Here is a 19,166-nt window from a genome sequence, read left to right on the forward strand (position 1 = left end):
AGAAGAAGAAGAAGAAGAGGAAGAGGAAGAGGAAGAGGAAGAGGAAGAAGAAGAAGAAGAAGAAGAAGAAGAAGAAGAAGAAGAAGAAGAAGAAGAAGAAGAGGAAGAAGAAGAGGAAGAAGAAGAGGAAGAGGAAGAGGAAGAGGAAGAAGAAGAAGAAGAAGAAGAAGAAGAAGAAGAAGAAGAAGAAGAAGAAGAAGAAGAAGAACTAAACAAAACAAAACTTGATAACAAGCCATATAGAATCTTAGTGCAAAATCTTGTATCATGCAGTACTATATGATACAAGCATTGGACAGATAAGCGAGACTGGGAACTATAATGTGATATAGAGAATATACTTGTCTTTCTTTGCCAAACCAGACAATTAGCGCACAGACACATACAGTGTAGCGCACAAAGTCTGATAGCATCCTCAGCTTAAATCGGGGATGTAGAACCTGAAAATCCAGGGCTGATATGGCTTTCCAGAGCCCTCAGCAAGGCCCCCCATGCCCTCCAAAGTTGGGGTCCAATTGTAATTTCTAATATGCCAGGGAAAACCATTAAATATATTGGAAATAATTGTACTAACACTCTCACTTGAAATCGACATTATAGGTAGTCGCCAGTTTAAGAACAAGTTCCGTTCCCAAGATTTGTCCTTAAGTTGAATTTGTATGTAAGCCAGTACAGTATTATTGTATAATACTGTATAAGTAGTATAAGTAACTCGAACTGTTGTGCATTTAACTCGAATTTTGCTACAATAGGCTCCATTCCTAACTATTGTATGGGTCGTCTGTAACCTGGGCATTCTTAACTTGGAGACTACCTGTATAATTAAATCAAATTTAGTATATGGCCTAGATCTATTAATTCTCAGGCCAAGGGTGGTTCTTGGCAGGAAAAGAATTGCAAATCTCTGGCATCAGGGGTTTAAGCCCTTGGTAGAAAACTCAAAATGAACTAGATATAAATATGAACCAAACAGAAAGCTAGACAGTCAGCTAGATCAGTATTTCTCAACCTTGGCAACTTTAAGATGTGTGGACCTCATCTTGGAAATTAAGCTACATGTTATTAAAAAGAGACAAGATGTTTTTTATAATAATGTGTTCTTTAGGAAATTTCACATTTTCCTCATAACATATTTGCAGGGAGAAGCCTTGGCATTTAAATTGTTGGAATTTTCTTTACATTTATGCATTAGTGCTTGGTCCCACTACCTTTAATGCTTGCATCCAAATTATGTTCAGGTGTCGATTCTTAGCAGCATCACTAAGCCATTTATTCATGTGAGAGATTACAAAATGCCCTAATAATACATAAGAAGCTGCTAAAGTGTCTGAAAACTGAAGGTGCTAATGGCTGTGCCTCAGCTATTGCTTCATGTTCCAGTAAAGGTTATTGATTGCATCCGAGCTTATGAGATGGACTTTTGATTGAATAGTTCGCTTTCTATAATGCGGGGGGGGGGGGGGAGGGGATCCTCCTTTCCATAGGATAATATTTTCATCCATAAAAGGGGAGGGGGTTGTTGCAGAGTTTTGATTGGGGGGCTGCAATTTTTTTCTTCTTGAATGGTTGATTTACTATAATAGAAACACGATAACAAAGGCTTTACATTGGGACAGGAAATCCATAGCCTGCACAAGCCACAATCCCTACCACAATCACTGCTGAAAGTGGTGGCAGGCCTTTTGATAGGCAACATTCATTACTGCAAGACTGCAGTGAATCAATCGAACCTTTGCTACATCATAATATGGACATTCTTCTATGTGTTTTGTGTGTGTGTGTGTGTGTGTGTGTGTTTGTAAACATTTCCATTAGTCATTCTCCTTGAAATGGAAAAGCTGCCAGGTTGCTACTTATGTAAATGTCATGAAACTGACACCACCCCCAACTGCAATATTTTTTAGTCCTGTCTATCATGGGAAGCTACCACTTCTGGGGAAAAAAAGAAAAAAAAGAACTATAAAAATCACACACACAAAAAATGTGTTGGAACTGTTTCCCTAGACTGAATATCTTATTTGGAGAACTCTTTTTATCCAAGATGCTACATTTTAAAAAAAAAAAAAGGAGGGGGGAGGGAAATTTTCAAATCAAAACATTCCAGATAAAAGTTAATAAGAAAAGAAAAAAAAAAAAAGTGATCACTTACATGTGGGGGGGGGGCATTTTTATTACCTCCCCCAGAAATGAGAGAAGGACTGGGCTTTTGCATCCCTGAAGTTCCTTAAGGCCTGTTTAAACATGGCTTCCTGAGGGGCCTGCAGGTGGGTCACACAACTCCTGAGCCACACATGCCTTGAAGGTGGTGCAGAGGAGCAGTGCTTAAGCCCCCTTTCGAGGCCCTTCATAGGATTCCACCCAAGAGGAAGAGCAGAGCAGCCCGGCCAAGAGGAGGAAGGCGCTGCTCCCCGAAGAGCCAGTGGGAAGGTGGTGCTCAGGGACCAAAGGGGGCAAGAATCCCCGGGCAGGCCTGGACCTCTCTGGATTTGCTAAGGCCCTGAGCACCCAGTACGTCTCTTGCCCCCTCAGCCTCTTGGGCCCTCCCCACAGGGCTCCTCTGGCCCAGCTGCCAAGGGCTCCTTCCAAGGACAGGAACCGGGTGGCCCTCAGATGAGGAGCGCTTGAAAATCATTCTAGAAAGCCACTTTCTGCTCTTCTCCCTCTTTAGGCAAACCGTACTGTGGGCTTGTAGCTCTTTTCTATCTGGGAGCATGTGAGTGGTTGAGGATATTTGTGGGAGGCCTCCTGCAAAGCCAAGCTGTGTCTCAGAGTCTCACAAGTTCACCTTGAGTGCCCTGTGATTCTTGAGCATTGACCCAGAATATAAAAGGGCCATGCTAGGAGGGCAAGCGCTTGACAGAATTATCCCACTGGCCTCAGCTCTCTCTAGCCTGCCCTTTCAGAAGGAAACATGGTATTCTTGCAAACTACAATCCTGTGTCGGTCAATTGTTTCGGTTTGAAGGGAAAAAAGTGATCAAAAAGAACAAAAAAGAACAAAAAAGATTGTTCCAGATCCTTAGCTTGCAAATTCAGCAGAGCACCACAGACACAAAACAGAATTATTACACCAAATTGCAGAACAAAGGATTTGGCTCATCTTAAATACACTTTTAGTGAGATAATTTGGTCTTATTCTTTCACACTACCTTGTTGCAATAGCTGTAATGCTACATAATTAGCTTGCACACTTTACCTCTAGTATATATCACTCAGGTCCAACATGAAATGGTCCAGAAAGCAACATTTCAGAAAACCAGAAACTAAATAGTCAACCATGCATGTAATGAGGAACTTAGTTAGGATACACAGTTGCTTGAGCAGTTAGGTGTTAGCTATGGTGACCTTGGATGGAGAATTCTGCCTATTTCTTCGGTGTCTATTAGTTCTTTCCAAAGAGTGGGGAAATTCCAAAGTAATAGATGGATTAAAAACACCATCACCACCACCACCACCATCATCATGGAAATGCCAACGTGTAACAAGGAGTGAGGGAGTCTTTTAGATAAAGTATTCTCGTTTGCACTCGCTCACTGGGTTCTGTAAGTCAACCTCAGTCTTAAAAGAATGATCAAGGTGCTCTGGATACTCTTTCTCCTTTGTCTGGCTGCTCCGATGCATCTGTTTGTGTTGATAGAGGACTCTGCTCATAATGGCCACAATGGAAAAGATGATGAAGATCACAACTGCAATGACACCTGAGGAACAAAAGACAAAACATAAACATAAAGAGAAGTTCAGAGTGAGGTATGTGGCCCACTCAGCAGAATAGATTTCACTTAGTTGTGAAGTTCACCGTTGCTGCAGAATTGACTTTTGCTTATAATTACACACATTAGTTGTACTTAACATCAGCTGTTCTTGAGCCTTCTTCCTGATCTCATTAGAGAACCAGCCAATCCTGACTGCACTGTACTACATGTTGAATTACTTCAGCAAACACTGTTGTTGCATAGTTATCATGTAATATTTCACTGCGATTTCACCAGAAAGGTTTCTACCCAATGGTGTCTATTGGTTAGTAAAATGGTCAGATATTCTGCAGTCCCACATACTGCTTCTAAATATGCTTTTGAGATTTTGAAGCCTACAGCAGCTTGTGAGACAACTGGAGGAGAGGGGGGTACTTGTGCAGGAGGAAGGAGAGGAAATTCACTGTGGAAATCTGCTCACATGATATCGGGAATAGCCAATCCCTTTTCCCCAAAAGAAGCCTAAGTGAATATACTTTGTTATCAAGTTTCCAATGATATCTAAGCACCAATCTGCTCATGGAATAGAAGCTGAAGTTATACAGTGGTAAGAACTCTCAATTATCATAATTACTATTGGGGGGATTTAAAACATTCATGTTTTCAAGTCAGTCTAGCTGTAACTGGATATTCATTCAATTGGTTTGGGATGGTCAACCCTTAATGGATATAGTAGTAATTTAATTACTTTCTCTTTGGTACTCTAATTCATGTTACTTAATTATGAAGTCCAATGGGTCATAAAGTTTGAAAATACTTCACTGAATTGTGCAATGAGACAAAGAAGATGAGTGACCCCAAAGAAACTCAGAAAATTGTGCTCATCTTCCAAAAGGCCTTTTCGGATCTATTCCGTAGAGCACAAAACAGAACAAAAATGTATTTTAAGGCTTTGGGCACAATGGCAATAGATACAGTTACACGACAACTACATTAGCGGGTGATTAGTTACAATCCCTTTTCAAATAAATTTCCTTCTTAATAGTTCTGAATTCCAAGCTGCCATCCTCAGGAAAAGCAACCTAAGATAAACAGGACAGATCCTGCCAATAATGTCTTGTTTCCCTATGCTCATGGTTCTGAAGTTGCTAGAGATAAATTGTGGATGGATAAAGAAATCACTGGGGGTGGCATATGTAATTACATTCTCCATGGCTTCCAGCGAGATGAAAATAGCAACAAACAAAAGGGAAAAAAAATTAAAAACTCAGAAATATTATTCTTTCTCTACTCTGCCTACACATACCTCCAAATCAGAAATATTGGACACTTGAGAAATGCAAGAGAAAGTTCTTTTAGCAGTTATACCCACCTAAAAGAAAATGAGGGTGGAAGAATCACTAAGACATATGACCCAACCCCACAAGCTGTGTTGGAAAAACATGATTTGCTCAGCTTACCTCCAATGAAGGCTGAATCGCTTCTGACAGAGTTGCTGAGTGGCTCTTTATCATCTGCCTTCCCAAATGGATCTGTAATTCATAAAGAAACCCAAGGTAATACTATACAACTAAGATGCTGATCTTTTTTTTTTCTGGCTGAAACTCACACTTGACTTTTGAAAGATATGCTAGAGGCCATCCTCCAAAAACTTGTGGATGCAGCCAAGATAATAAACTAATTTTCATTTCATTTTATTGACACTGACACTGAATGAACATTAAATATAGTTAATACAATACACTCCAGCCATATATGTACTAATTTTACCCTTCTGTTTCATTAGACATTACAATTTGAGGATATTTGGAGATTTCTGAGGGCCATGTGAAATTGTGCATCTCTAATGTATATATAGTGTATTTCTACAAATATGCTGCTAAATTTACACCATTTATTACCCCAAAATGGATGACAGGAAACTCACTTACAATTTCCTCTTCTTAGCTCTGGTACCACTCCAAGCACCAAAGCTTGTGGCATTTTAACCCAAAAGAAAGAGGATCCTGAATTTAAGGTGCCTTCCATATAAAACAAAGATTAAACAGGAAAAAACAAAAACAAAATCTGTCCCTACTACCAGATTTGGTATCTGCTTATAGAATTTAAGACAACTTTCCCATTCTAAAATTAAATTATTTGCTAAAAAATTAGTATTGCTTTCAAATACATAGTATATGACTTTCCTTCCTTGCTTTGTTTGTATTTTTATTTATGCATATAGCACTAGTGGAGTGTCAGTCTGTATTTTTGTCTGTGTGTCAGCATTCAAAATCACCTCCACTGCTTGTCTCTCTAAAGGACAAAGACTTTTTTCCTTTGTGGGGAGAAATATTGTTAAGCAAGGGATTTTGATTGGACAAAAAGTAGGAGGGGAAAGGGCTAGAGTTTTCCCAGGTCGGTGTTTCAGTAGAGGCTTCAACCATCCATGGATAATTTTTTATTAAAACATTTGCAAAACTTGCATAGAAACTAATGCAACATGCAGGTTTGATTGCCAAGCATCTGCTTACTGTTCCATAACTCTGAAGAAAAGTCCAGATTTGTAGCAAAAAATCAAGATCTACTCCTGTGGATAGAAATACCTCTGAAGTTTGCTAGGCTCAGAGTTGTTCAAAAGACAGGTCAGCATTAGAAGCTCCAAAAGCTAGAGTGGCTAATGTGGTACCAGGGAGCACCACTGTTCCTATGAACAATTTCCTTCACACTCACTAGAACCTCTGTTTCAGTTGGCTATAATATTGCTTTCTGAAGTTTTGATTTTTTTTAAAAGCAAGTTGACATGCTATAAAATAAGCCATCATCTTCAAGCATCATATTTTCAAGCATTCACTGTTATACGACTAACTCACCTCAATGTACTTCCGTCATTCTCACCACTTATTTTTGTATTCAATCCACATTCCTTCAGCACCCTTTCATCCTTGACCCTATCTCATCTATCACACATGATTCTTAAGTACCCCTTTCTCATTTCATTCAACTTACTTTTATGCTTCTCCTGACTTATCCAACTTTCACTTTATATAAAAAAGTGAGCAGAAGCCCACTCTTCTACGCAGCTGTTTTCACTTCATTCAAGACATTTATTCCTTGCAATATACCCACATACTGCCTACTATCTTTTTACCACCATTTTTACATCTCAAAATGTCTCCATCCATTTTGCCATCTTTACTGAACATTCTACCAAGGTACACAGATTCATCTGCTTGCTCTAGTTCCTCTCTATTTATGTGTAACTTGCAATCATTTATTCTATTTTCCCTGTCAGATACAATTACTTTGATCTGTGATGCAATTTTCAGAGCCATACTCTCATTGCATCACACCAACATTCAGTACAAATCATTTGGTTTCTTAGCCAACAATACAGCATCACCTTGCCTACATCCTAACCAAGACAGTTGTAACTATTTATTTAGCCATTAAATTTATTAACTTATTTATTAAATTTATATGGCTCCCATCTCAAGCACATGACTCTAGCTAACAATAATTAAAAGCAAAATAGAAATATATATAAAAATTATAAATAACATAAATAGCAGCCAAGAAAAACAACCAGCAACAACACCAGTAATTATTCATAACAGTTAATACAATGAAGAAATAGGCTCACCCACACCATCAGCACCCCAGGCTCAGTGACAGAACCAGGTCTGTAAGGCCTTCTGAAAGGCCAGCAGGGTCAGGGTGAGTCTAATCTCCGGAAGAATGGAGTCCCAGGGGCTGGGCTCCATGACAGAAAAGGCACTGTTCCTGGGTTCCACCAGACAACACTCCCTGGCTGACAGGACTTGGAGGTTGCCCCTCCTGCTGGACTGGGTGGGATGGCCTGTAAATAGCCTGGCCCCAAGCCATCAAGGGCTTTAAAGGTAACTAGCAGCAATGCAGCTTGCAGAACAGAGATGGCACATGTGCTGAACAACAGGCACCCATAACTGCCTGCGCTGCTGCATTTTGCACCAGCTGAAGTTTCTGAATGCTCTTCAAGGGTAGCTCCATGTAGAGCACATTATGGTACTTCAACTGGGAGATGACTAAGGCATAAGTGACTGTGAGTAGAGCCTCCAGGTATCCATAGACATATCCATAAATACATTAAACAATGAAGAGGCATCACACATCCTCATCTTACTCCCTACTCGGTGTTAAACCATCCATTAAGCTTTCAATTTATTCTCGCATATGCTTTATTTCCATCATATACCACCCTTATCATATTCAGCAACCAATCTTCAACTCCACGTTCATGCAGTATATTCCATAATCAAAGCCTATTCAATTTATCATATGGTTTCTCTAAGTCAATAAACATACAGTAATCTTTCTCACATTTATATATTTCTCAATAAGCTGTTGAACATCAAAAATCTCACCTGAACATCCCTTGCCAAGCATAAAAGAGTCACTCTGCAGTGAGATGGGCAGTGACAAATTTGAAATATAAATAAATAAAATCATTCCTAAATCTTGCTCACTGTCACCTTTGTACCCCTCTGGTCAAAAGAAATAATAATAGGATTCTTCCAATTGTTAAACACAGATGTAGACTCATGCACACATTAAGCAAAGCACATAGCTATTCCATAAGCAAATCACATCCATATTTTAATATTTATCCAATGACATACATGCAACTTACCATTTTTCAATATTCTCCTAGTATTTATAACTTCCTTTAAAACTGGACAATGCAATTTATAACACTTGCTTCAAGTCCACTCTTCAAGCTACCACAATTACTCCCATACACATTTTTAAATACTCCAGCATTCCTTCATTTCAGTTTCCTCTCCAATATTTTTATCACTTTTCTTTCTAATTCCATTCACTCTGCCAGAAACTGCTTGCTTAGTCCTTTCAACCATTTCCAAACATTTTTTTAAAATTTCCACCAACATTTCTCTGCTTTTTCTCTAAGTATTTTAACAGTCCCTTGCTCTTTGATTATATTGTTTGCAGCTATTTTTTCTCCCAACAGGCATTATACAATCAATATCTGTCTCATCCTCATTTTTGAGTATCATCTTGTAAGCATTTTTCCCATCCACAATCTCTTTCACTCATTATTCCACCAAGCATCCTTTTTCATACTTTCCAGGCCATACACTCCATGTCATAATTCTTCTCACACTGTTCCAGACAGCTTCCACATCCTTTTTCCTTACTGACCCTTTCCTTTCCTTTCCTTTCCTTTCCTTTCCTTTCCTTTCCTTTCCTTTCCTTTCCTTGCCTTTCCTTTCCTTTCCTTTCCTTTCCTTTCCTTTCCTTTCCTTTCCTTTCCTTTCCTTTCCTTTCCTTTCCTTTCCTCTCCTCTCCTCTCCTCTCCTCTCCTCTCCTCTCCTCTCCTCTCCTCTCCTCTCCTCTCCTCTCCTCTCCTCTCCTCTCCTCTCCTCTCCTCTCCTCTCCTCCCCTCCTCTCCTCTCCTCTCCTCTCCTCTCCTCCCCTCCCCTCCCCTCCCCTCCCCTCCCCTCCCCTCCCCTTTTTCCGTACAGGTAGTCCTCAGGTTATGACTGCAATTGGGACCAGGATTGCCATCACCATTGCAGTCATAAAGCACAACATCACTTGACTGCATTGCTTAGCAATGCCAATCCTGGATAGTCTCAGTTGCCATTATAGCCCCAAGACATGTGGGTTGTTAAGTGGGAAGAGGCAGGAGTCCCAGGTAAGATGCACAGGGGTGCCGTGGGAGGTTGGGGAATGCCACAGGGAGGTGGTGCAGGCTGTGTGTAAGTCACAGGAGAGGGCCTGGGAGGGCCAGGCGCAGACCATATGCAACTCAGGGGAGCCCTTGGAAGGGCCGGCAGAGGCTGCACAAGGTCACTGAATGAATGGACATCAGCCAAGGACTACCTGTACAGGACTTGCATTTTATCTTCCAACAGTCATTTTACCTTCACTTTCATTTCTTTTATTTCTTTATTTCTTTTTTACTTTTCTTCCATCCCCCCCCCCCCGAAATTCACTCTGACAGTAGTAAAAAATGCTCTGTCCCACATTTAGAACATCTAGATTTATATTAAATCCTTTGCCATTTATATTTATAAATAGATTGATGGTGTCCAAATGATACAATCACTTTTTCTATACTCTTTTGTCTCAATTCTACCCATCTATTTATGTCATTTAATAGAATAACTTTTTGTTCCAAATCACATTTATTCAGAATGTTGCATGTTCTTTACCCAACTCATTCCTGATTCTTCCATTATCAACATTTACTGGATTGTAACATGCAACTAACAGCAATCCAAGGATTCCTAGTTTCCTATGCATCCTCAATGATTTAGATGGTACCGATTCATATTTTCTGGCATACATTTAAAATCTGCTTATTCATATTAAACCAACACCTTTACTTCACTGTACATATTCAACTGTTTCACAACATCAGACCATCTTCATTCAGATCTAATACATAATTCTATGCTGGCCTATGACTGTAATAAATATTTGATTTGATCTGAGAATCAATCAATCAATCAATCTTTATTATAGTCATAGACCAGTACAAAGCATAAGTTTATAAAACAAGCATAGTATATAATTCCCCTTTGTCTTAGTCTCACAGGCGTACAATCTCCCTCCCTCCCTCCTGCTCTTTATCATTTACTTGCCTTATATGCCAAGTTATAATCTTCCATAAAGCCTGCCAGTTCCCAGATGGGCTGATAGATATTGATATTCTCTGCCGATCATGGCTTTGCTCAATCAAGGCTTTCACATTTTTTTTTAGTAAGTTATGAAAGATGTGGTGAAGCGTACTCCCTTAGTTATACCTATTACACATGTATTATTCCCTGTTAACAGTAAGGACAATGTGGACACATTTTGGCCAGTATGTCACAAGCATGATCAAAGCTTGTTTTACCCCAACCATGCTCACATTATTGCATGCAACTAGGATCTCTGATTTAAACTGCAGCTTACAAGCCAACATACTGTTGCATACATCCCACTAACTAGAAGGCATACAGTCAGGTCCAGAAATATTGGGACATCGACACAATTCTAACATCTTTGGCTCTATACACCACCACAATGGATTTGGAATGAAACAAACACAATGTGCTTTAACTGCAGACTGTCAGCTTTAATTTGAGGGTATGTACATCCAACTCAGGTGAACGGTGTAGGAATTACAACAGTTTGCATATGTGCCTCCCACTTGTTAAGGGACCAAAAGTAATGGGACAGAATAATAATCATACATCAAACTTTCCCTTTTTAATACTTGGTTGCAAATCCGTTGCAGTCAATCACAGCCTGAAGTCTGGAATGCATAGACATCACCAGACGCTGGGTTTCATCCCTGGTGATGCTCTGCCAGGCCTCTACTGCAACTGTCTTCAGTTCCTGCTTGTTCTTGGGGCATTTTCCCTTCAGTTTTGTCTTCAGCAAGTGAAATGTATGCTCAATGGGATTCAGGTCAGGTGATTGACTTGGCCATTGCATAACATTCCACTTCTGTCCCTTCAAAAACTCTTTGGTTGCTTTTGCAGTATGCTTTGGGTCATTGTCCATCTGTACTGTGAAGTGCCGTCCAATGAGTTCTGCAGCATTTGGCTGAATGTGAGCAGATAATATTGCCCGAAACACTGCAGAATTCATCCTGCTGCTTTTGTCAGCAGTCACATCATCAATAAATACAAGAGAACCAGTTCCATTGGCAGCCATACATGCCCACGCCATGACACTACCACCACCATGCTTCACTGATGAGGTGGTATGCTTAGGATCATGAGCAGTTCCTTTCCTTCTCCATACTCTTCTCTTCCCATCACTCTGGTACAAGTTGATCTTGGTCTCCTCTGTCCATAGGATGTTGTTCCAGAACTGTGAAGGCTTTTTTAGATGTCGTTTGGCAAACTCTAATCTGGCCTTCCTGTTTTTGAGGCTCACCAATGGTTTACATCTTGTGGTGAACCCTCTGTATTCACTCTGGTGAAGTCTTCTTTTGATTGTTGACTTTGACACACATACACCTACCTCCTGGAGAGTGTTCTTGATCTGGCCAACTGTTGTGAAGGGTGTTTTCTTCACCAGGGAACGAATTCTTTGGTCATCCACCACACTGTTTTCCGTTGTCTCCCGGGTCTTTTGGTGTTGCTGAGCTCACCGGTGCGTTCCTTCTTTTTGAGAATGTTCCAAACAGTTGTTTTGGCCATGCCTAATGTTCTTGCTATCTCTCTGATGGGTTTGTTTTGTTTCTTCAGCTTAATGATAGTGACAGCTCTTTGGATCTCATCTTGAGAGTTGACAGCAACAGATTCCAAATGCAAATAGCACACTTGAAATGAACTCTGGGCCTTTTATCTGCACATTGTAATTGGGGTACTGAGGGGATATCACACACCTGGCCATGGAACAGCTGAGAAGCCAATTGTCCCATTACTTTTGGTCCCTTAACAAGTGGGAGGCACATATGCAAACTGTTGTAATTCCTACACCGTTCACCTGAGTTGGATGTACATACCCTCAAATTAAAGCTGACAGTCTGCAGTTAATGCACATTGTGTTTGTTTCATTCCAAATCCATTGTGGTGATGTATAGAGCCAAAGATGTTAGAATTGTGTAGAATTCTGGACCTGACTGTATATAGTGTAAATGTAGATTGTGGTTACTTTGAAATCTGCATACCTTCCATGTGCTTTCAAAAAGAAATACCATAACTTAAACCAAGAATCTACAAAATTTTGGAGGAGCAAAGGACAATATTAGGCACTGAGTGGGATGCCAATAGCTATGCTCTGAAAAGCTGATATTCTGGCTTGGAGAAAACCTGAAATTTAATTTTATTTAAAACTAAATAAAATACATTATAGTTGATATGATTATATTTAGATTTAAATAAAATGAAATGTAATTGATTGCTTCCCATTTTTATTTTTTTTCTTTTCTATCACATAAAAAATTACAGTTGGTAGCAATTCTTGTAAGGCTCCTGGAGGCCAACAAAAGCCTCTGATTATATACTCTTGATTTAATAAAACAATATTAGGAATAAGAACTATTGCCTTCTGGTTATTTTTAATTATTTATTTTTTAATGCTACGGTGACTTTAAATTTTAAATTTTATATTAGAAAGTGTTTTTTTAGGTTACAAAATAGCAACATTAAAAATGGAAGAAAAACTATGTGTCTCCAATGAGATGTGCTCCTGAAAAGATCAAGCATCTTTTTACCCAAAGGCATAAGTGGTAAATAGAACTCATTTCAAATTGATAGATGAAAACCCATTGGCAGGAAATTCCCCTTTGAGTCTCTTTTGCACTCTGCAGAATCAGGAGATGGAAAAATGTTGACCAGTGCAAATTTTCCACTGCACAGATTCCCCCTGCCCCCAATTCGGTTGTATTTTGCAGGGAAATAAATAAAAAAACCTAACTCTTCTATACATATATCTTGGGTGCTTCTATCCTGAACTTGTCTCATATTAGTCAAATGAATTACACAGAAATAATGATGGTAATGCATTTCAAAACATTTTCAAATGTAATCAGAGCATCCAATGGTGGCTTGGGACCATCAGAAAGTGCAAGCTGAAGCACCCAATTTTTGCTGATTCTCCACAATCTTTTGCATTTTTCCACACAGTGCCTCTATTGATCTGGAAGGCTTCTCAACCATCACTGTAACTTTTGTAGGTTAGCATCTGGCTCAGCCTTTTTTAAGGAAAGTCTATCAGTTTCATTGCAACTTACCTAGAATGAAAACTAAGATTCTGAGCCTCAGGAGAAAATGAGGCCTTTAAAATCTAGTGATCAATGAAGAATAAGCCAGACATTTAATGAATTTAATGAATTCCAAAAGAAACACCTCAGTTAAATAACATTTGGGAGCAAATAGTATTTGCCAAATTAATAATGGAATGTTAGCTAAGAAATCAACACAAACTGTTAAGTATTAATTGCTTTCAAATACCATGTTAGTTACATAAAAGATGTATAATTTTCCTCTTTCTCAATCACTCTCACAGTAAAGAGAGACAGAGAAAAAAGGAAGGAATGAAACAAAAGAATACCAAAATATGCATGCCCTATTTTCAGGTTGGTTTCTTTATTTGTTTATTTATACATCTTAAATGCTGGCAGGTCACTAAAAACTTCATAAGCCCTCAACTGACAATAGTCGCTCACTTCTATTCTAGAGCACTAGCAAATAAGAACAGATTTGGATGGAGAAAGAGCACACACACATCTTTTTTACACATGCCCAGAAAAGCCACTTAAGGTGCTGCCAATCTACATTAATAAGAATTGTTTTCTCTGTAAGTAACAGCCATGACAAGACAATCTAGTGAACAGAAAAGAGAGTAAACTGGAACTCATTCAACATAAGGAGCTTATAATAATTTATTTCTATTTTGTGTTAACAGCATCTAGTGTTTTCTTCATAATATCTCACATACAATGAATGAAATGAAAGGGGGATCTGGTGGAAATCCAAACAGCCTTAGGACAAAAGAAAGAAGACAATAACATTGAATTGTAATTAAGTAGGAGAGAAAAATAAAATCAGGATCTGTAGATGTTCATTTAAGGACATATCCTTCTAGTATATTGGAAGCAACTTGAGTTTGCTGGGATATGTAATTTACTCTTCTTTAAGCTGAGGTAGGTTTTATAATATACAGATAGTCCTTGTTTAACAACCACAATAGGGATTGGAAAATTTGTTGTCAAGCTGGGTGGTTGTTAAATGAGTTGTGCCTGATTTTACAACCTTTTTTGCAGTCATTAAATGAATCACGCAGTCGTTAAGTGAATCATGCAGTTCTCCATTGATTTTGCTTGCCAGAAGCTGGCTGGGAAGGTTATAAATGGTGATCATGTGGCCCTAGGACGCTGCAACTGTCATAGGTGTGAGCTGGTTGCCAAGCACCTGGATCACAATCATGTGACCATGGGGTTGCTGCGATGGTTGTAACTGCAAGGTCTGGTTGTAAGTCCCTCTGTTCAGCACTGTTGTAACTTCAAATAGTCACTAAATGAGTGGTTGTTAAGTGAGGACTACCTGTAGTACTTTAGAATGTATTTTGGGGGTGGGAGATGAATGTATTATTATTTTTAATGTTTATTTATTAAATGAATTATGGCCACTCACTCCAGAAGACTCAGCAGCTTACAATATCCAAGAAATGATTAAAACCAGTTAAAAACATAAAACAAGGCAAGGCAGCTTGGACAAAAATAGCCATACCAATAAAAACACAAAAATATGACAGACTTCCACAGGCACAATACTGCCAGACCTGGGAAATCAAGATCCTTCTGGGAAAAAATGACCTGAAAGCCCTCTTTGTGTGTGTATGTGCTTTCAACTTATGGTAATACTAACCCTAGCTTTACAATGTGTTCTCCTTTCCAACATACAAAACACTTAAGATGCCCAAGGGAGTATTTAATTATCACAAGCGGGAAATGAACTGCTTGGATCATCATCAGGGTATAATATGTCTCTCATTAAGACCAGAGAGGATAAGAGGCAAACATAAAACAACAGCTTCTGCCAGCCTACGCATTTCCACTATTATCTGGGGTGATAAAAGTTCAAAGAACAAATTCATTATACCAAGTTAAAAAAAGATTTGAAAATGTTAAAAATCTCTCTTTCTAGGTAACTAATCAGAATCCATCAGATGATGAAATATGGTCCAGACACAGATGAATCTTTGTATGAACCAATTTCTTGTAGGCAAACCAAGCACCCAATTATTAACTCCCCATTCTTTTGCACTTCCATGGAACACCATTCAGTCTCAGCTTATTTATGGGGAAAAAAAAAAAATCAGGCTCTAAATAGCCTGGAAATTCAATTAAATGTGTTTAATAATTCTTTCACTTGTTCATCAAAAATACATTTTTTGTTTTCCTCATCTATACCCTTATGAAAATATGATGTGATCATGCAAATATCCTTTGCTGCAATGTCACCCTCTTCATTTCGTATTTAGAACTGTATTCATGTAGCTTTACTGAGTTAAAAGTACTGTTTTTATGGCATGCTTATATTAGCAAAGGAAGAACTACAAATAAGATCTGAGCCACTGGTAATATTACTATTTTTGTTTTGTATGGTTATTTTATTGTATTGTATACATTGTTAGAAAGTTACTATGGGTAATATCCACTTTACTTTGCACGCGGCACACTCCCAGTCAATCCCTACATCCAGATCAGAGCAATAGTATCCCCCACTCAGCTCAGCTAGCAAAAATATGACTTGATATTTTTTAATTAAATATCATCAGAGATCAAAAGAGTTAACTGGTAAAAATGGGACCAAAAAAAAAAAAGAGAGAGAGAGAGAGAGAGAGAGATGAATAACAGACAAGAGCTAAAAGGACTGATCACTTAATAACAACAATCTACATTCTCAATATCTATATATCAAAAAACACAGAACTTTCCAGAGCCACTGGAAACAATGCTGTGGGTAATCATCATGGCTGGTTGATTATTCCAACTTTAATAATTTTACGTACATCACGACAGTGGCATAGATATAGAAAGTAGGATACCGGGTTTCTTTCGGTACCATGAAAGAAACAAGGAGGTGAATGGGGAAGATGTATTCAACATAATTAAGACTTATTATGCATCTTATTTGCATACTGCCTAGATCCTATGGAATGAGACAGCTGATAAACCTATAAAAAGAGAGGAATGGCCCATTTTTTCAATAAGCCATAGTTCCACAATCTAATGTCAAGCTAAGGAGTAAATAAGACATAATACTACACAAGTTACCTGTAAAATGCGATGAACGTACCTGAGGAAGAGTAAACTGAAGTTGCTGTATTCACATCCATTTCAACCAAAGACCTGCAGTTTGATTCAGACAGTGAACCCAGGACTGTCACCGGTGCTAAGCTGGGGTGTCTTAAGGCAACCTTCAGTGGAGCAATATGGTTATACTGCACAGATGACATGCATCCAATGAACCCAAAGGAGTTTGCCTTGGAGATTTCCAAATCCAGTCCCTGACTATCTGTAAAACACAAAGCAAAGGGAAGTTCCTTCACTTGTACTTCCATATGGACATTAAAGAACATTTGATATCAGTTTCCACCTATTTAACCGTTCATTTAATTGTTTTTGACCAATTCATTTAATACAATCTCCAGTCCATTGCCTGAACTTGCTATATGCTTACTTTCCTATTTGTCTCCACCAACCTGTATGATGCAAGAGTAACTTTAATAAATTCCAACAGAAAGAAAGCTACATATGCAGGTCTAAGGCTTAGGGAATATGCTCGCTCCAAATCTGTGAAATGACTTGCATAGTAGGTTTGAGATGCTGCAAACACAACATAGATTGAGCAATAATCTGCATATTGTACAAATAATATGTTAAAAAACACTTCTATTGACACATATAGAATAGGTAATATGGAGAGGGGGAGCACTTTGAAGAGAACCTCAGAGTTCCACTACTAAAGAAAAACCCTAAACACATTATTAAGTACTATGGACTCTAGATGTTATGTTTTCCTTGGTGCCTCTTGACTGAACTAAAGACATTAGAGTTACATTAACTCTGGCTTTTGCACAATTTATCTGATTACTTCAACACCACATCTGGGTTGTTCATGGCTATGCTCCTGCTTGAGCAATTTACGCCTGTCCATGCAGTTTGAGACAAAAAGAAGACAGAAGGGAGAAAAAGAAAACCTACATTTCTATGAAAACCATTGGAAAAGACAATATGGTTTAGAAGTCATGCACCAACACTCAAAATACATTGGACCATTTTCAGAATAAATCTACTGTTCCACAGCTTTATAAACCTTTGGCAAGTTAATACAATTATCACTCTAAAGCCACTGATCATTTCTTTCACAGTCAGGGTTTTTAATAATAAGTGTCCAGTGGGTTATATTTTACATATTCATTCAAGTTCAGCAGCTCTAGGATCATGGTGCTATAAAAGAATACCACTAACAAAGTGGGAAAGGTCCCACCTCCTAGATGTCAAGTTTATTTTCTATTGTCCCTAGTTGTGGGAAGTAGGGAGAGGGGGTTAGAGAAGCATTCATAATTTGTATCAAATTCTTATTATTCAACCACAGACTTGCTGACTTCGTTGGGAATTGAAGTGCTGGAAGCCCACATTGAATACACTGTTTGAGACACACACAAATAGTGAATGGCACCTTCAACTCCCTAAGTATCAACTTTATGTTGTGCTACTTTTTAAGATATGTCATAATATGTACCATATTTTTCCATTAATAAGACACCCCCCTGCATAAGACGACCCCCACTTTTCCAACCCAAAATTAAGAAATCAATATTTTAAAGATAAAGCAGAACACATTTTTATTTAGTAATTAGGTAACATTTACATGAAACACTCAGTGGGAGGAGGTCCAAACTATCTCTCTGCAGCTCTATTTCCATGCTCTTTTGCATAGCTGATTACATTCAGTTTGAATTTTGCAGAGTAAGACATTTGCTTATTTATTTATTTTCCAACATCTTTATGGGCTCAGAATGCTCTGACATGACCAGTCCCTGTCGCATCTGCACACTGCCTACACGCTCTCCACCTCCAATGGGATGTGTTCCAATTGGTTTGTTCAGCATCAGCTGATGTCAGTTACATAAGGAAGTGATTGGAGGAAGTCTGTTTGCAGAGACAAAGTATGGGCAGTTTCGCAACCATGTGGTTCTCTCCTCGGCTTACTTCCTTGCATAAGATGCCCTTCAATTTTTAGTGTAATGATTTTAGAAAAAAGTATCATCTTATAGACAGAAAAATACGGTAACTCATTCTCCCTCTCTCCCTCTCTCTCCTTTATAGTGCAGGATGTCTTTGAAAGTCAATAAAAAACAACTGGAGAGAACTGTCCTATGATAAAGTGCTTACTTGGACCAAAGGTCAAAACGAGCTCCTACATCAGATGGAGTGTTAAGAACATGGAAAAGGGCTTCTCCATTTATAGCCTATGGAGTTTCTTTCCTTCTTGCTTACATCATTAGTCATGGGCAGAAACCTAGTCATGTGCAGAGGACTAATGTGTTCAGATTTGAGTAGTGCCCAGTAGTGATTTGATATCCTTACATGGCAACTGGGGGATGGCTTTAGACATGTTAGTTTGGGGAAATCATGTTTTCACAGAAACAGAAGTCAACATTATCATACATCTGCAGTTCACGCAAGGGCAACTTTATCAGATGCCCTTTCATATTGTTAGTGACTTGAAAAGATCTATGTATGTTGATCTGAAACAAACATGGTATCTACCACAATTCCTATATTCCTGTCTGGAAATGAAGACCATGAAGCTAGCTTGCTTACTTTGCAGGCAATCTTTGTGTCTTACAGACAGAGTCTTCTCTATGAGCAGAGAAGCTTTTGCATAGTAAAGGCAGCTGACTAAAATGGCTTTTATAGAGAAGGAATATTATAAAGGTTATATAAAAGGATTTATGAGGAAAATATTTTTTTTCTCAA

The 19,166-nt window shown here is 38.6% G+C and overlaps 1 protein-coding gene across 1 annotated transcript in view; it reads right to left on the bottom strand.

Annotated features, from left to right (window-relative positions):
• Positions 1-3,089: 3,089 nt before the first annotated feature.
• The window catches only part of CNTNAP5 (contactin associated protein family member 5), a 406,384-nt gene continuing 390,307 nt past the window's right edge, over positions 3,090-19,166 (bottom strand). The window contains exons 22-24 of the mRNA XM_088146406.1: positions 16,477-16,695; positions 5,152-5,223; positions 3,090-3,697 (exon numbers count right to left, since the gene is read on the bottom strand). Coding sequence (XP_088002532.1) covers positions 3,501-3,697; positions 5,152-5,223; positions 16,477-16,695 — 488 coding nt within the window. The 3' untranslated portion in view covers positions 3,090-3,500. The remainder of the gene's footprint in view (positions 3,698-5,151; positions 5,224-16,476; positions 16,696-19,166) is intronic.

Source organism: Python bivittatus, unplaced genomic scaffold (genome assembly GCF_059951505.1).
Source record: "Python bivittatus isolate LINGU-HERP-01145 unplaced genomic scaffold, Pbiv_v1 ctg000480_np1212, whole genome shotgun sequence".
In the NCBI taxonomy this organism is placed as follows: domain Eukaryota; kingdom Metazoa; phylum Chordata; class Lepidosauria; order Squamata; family Pythonidae; genus Python; species Python bivittatus.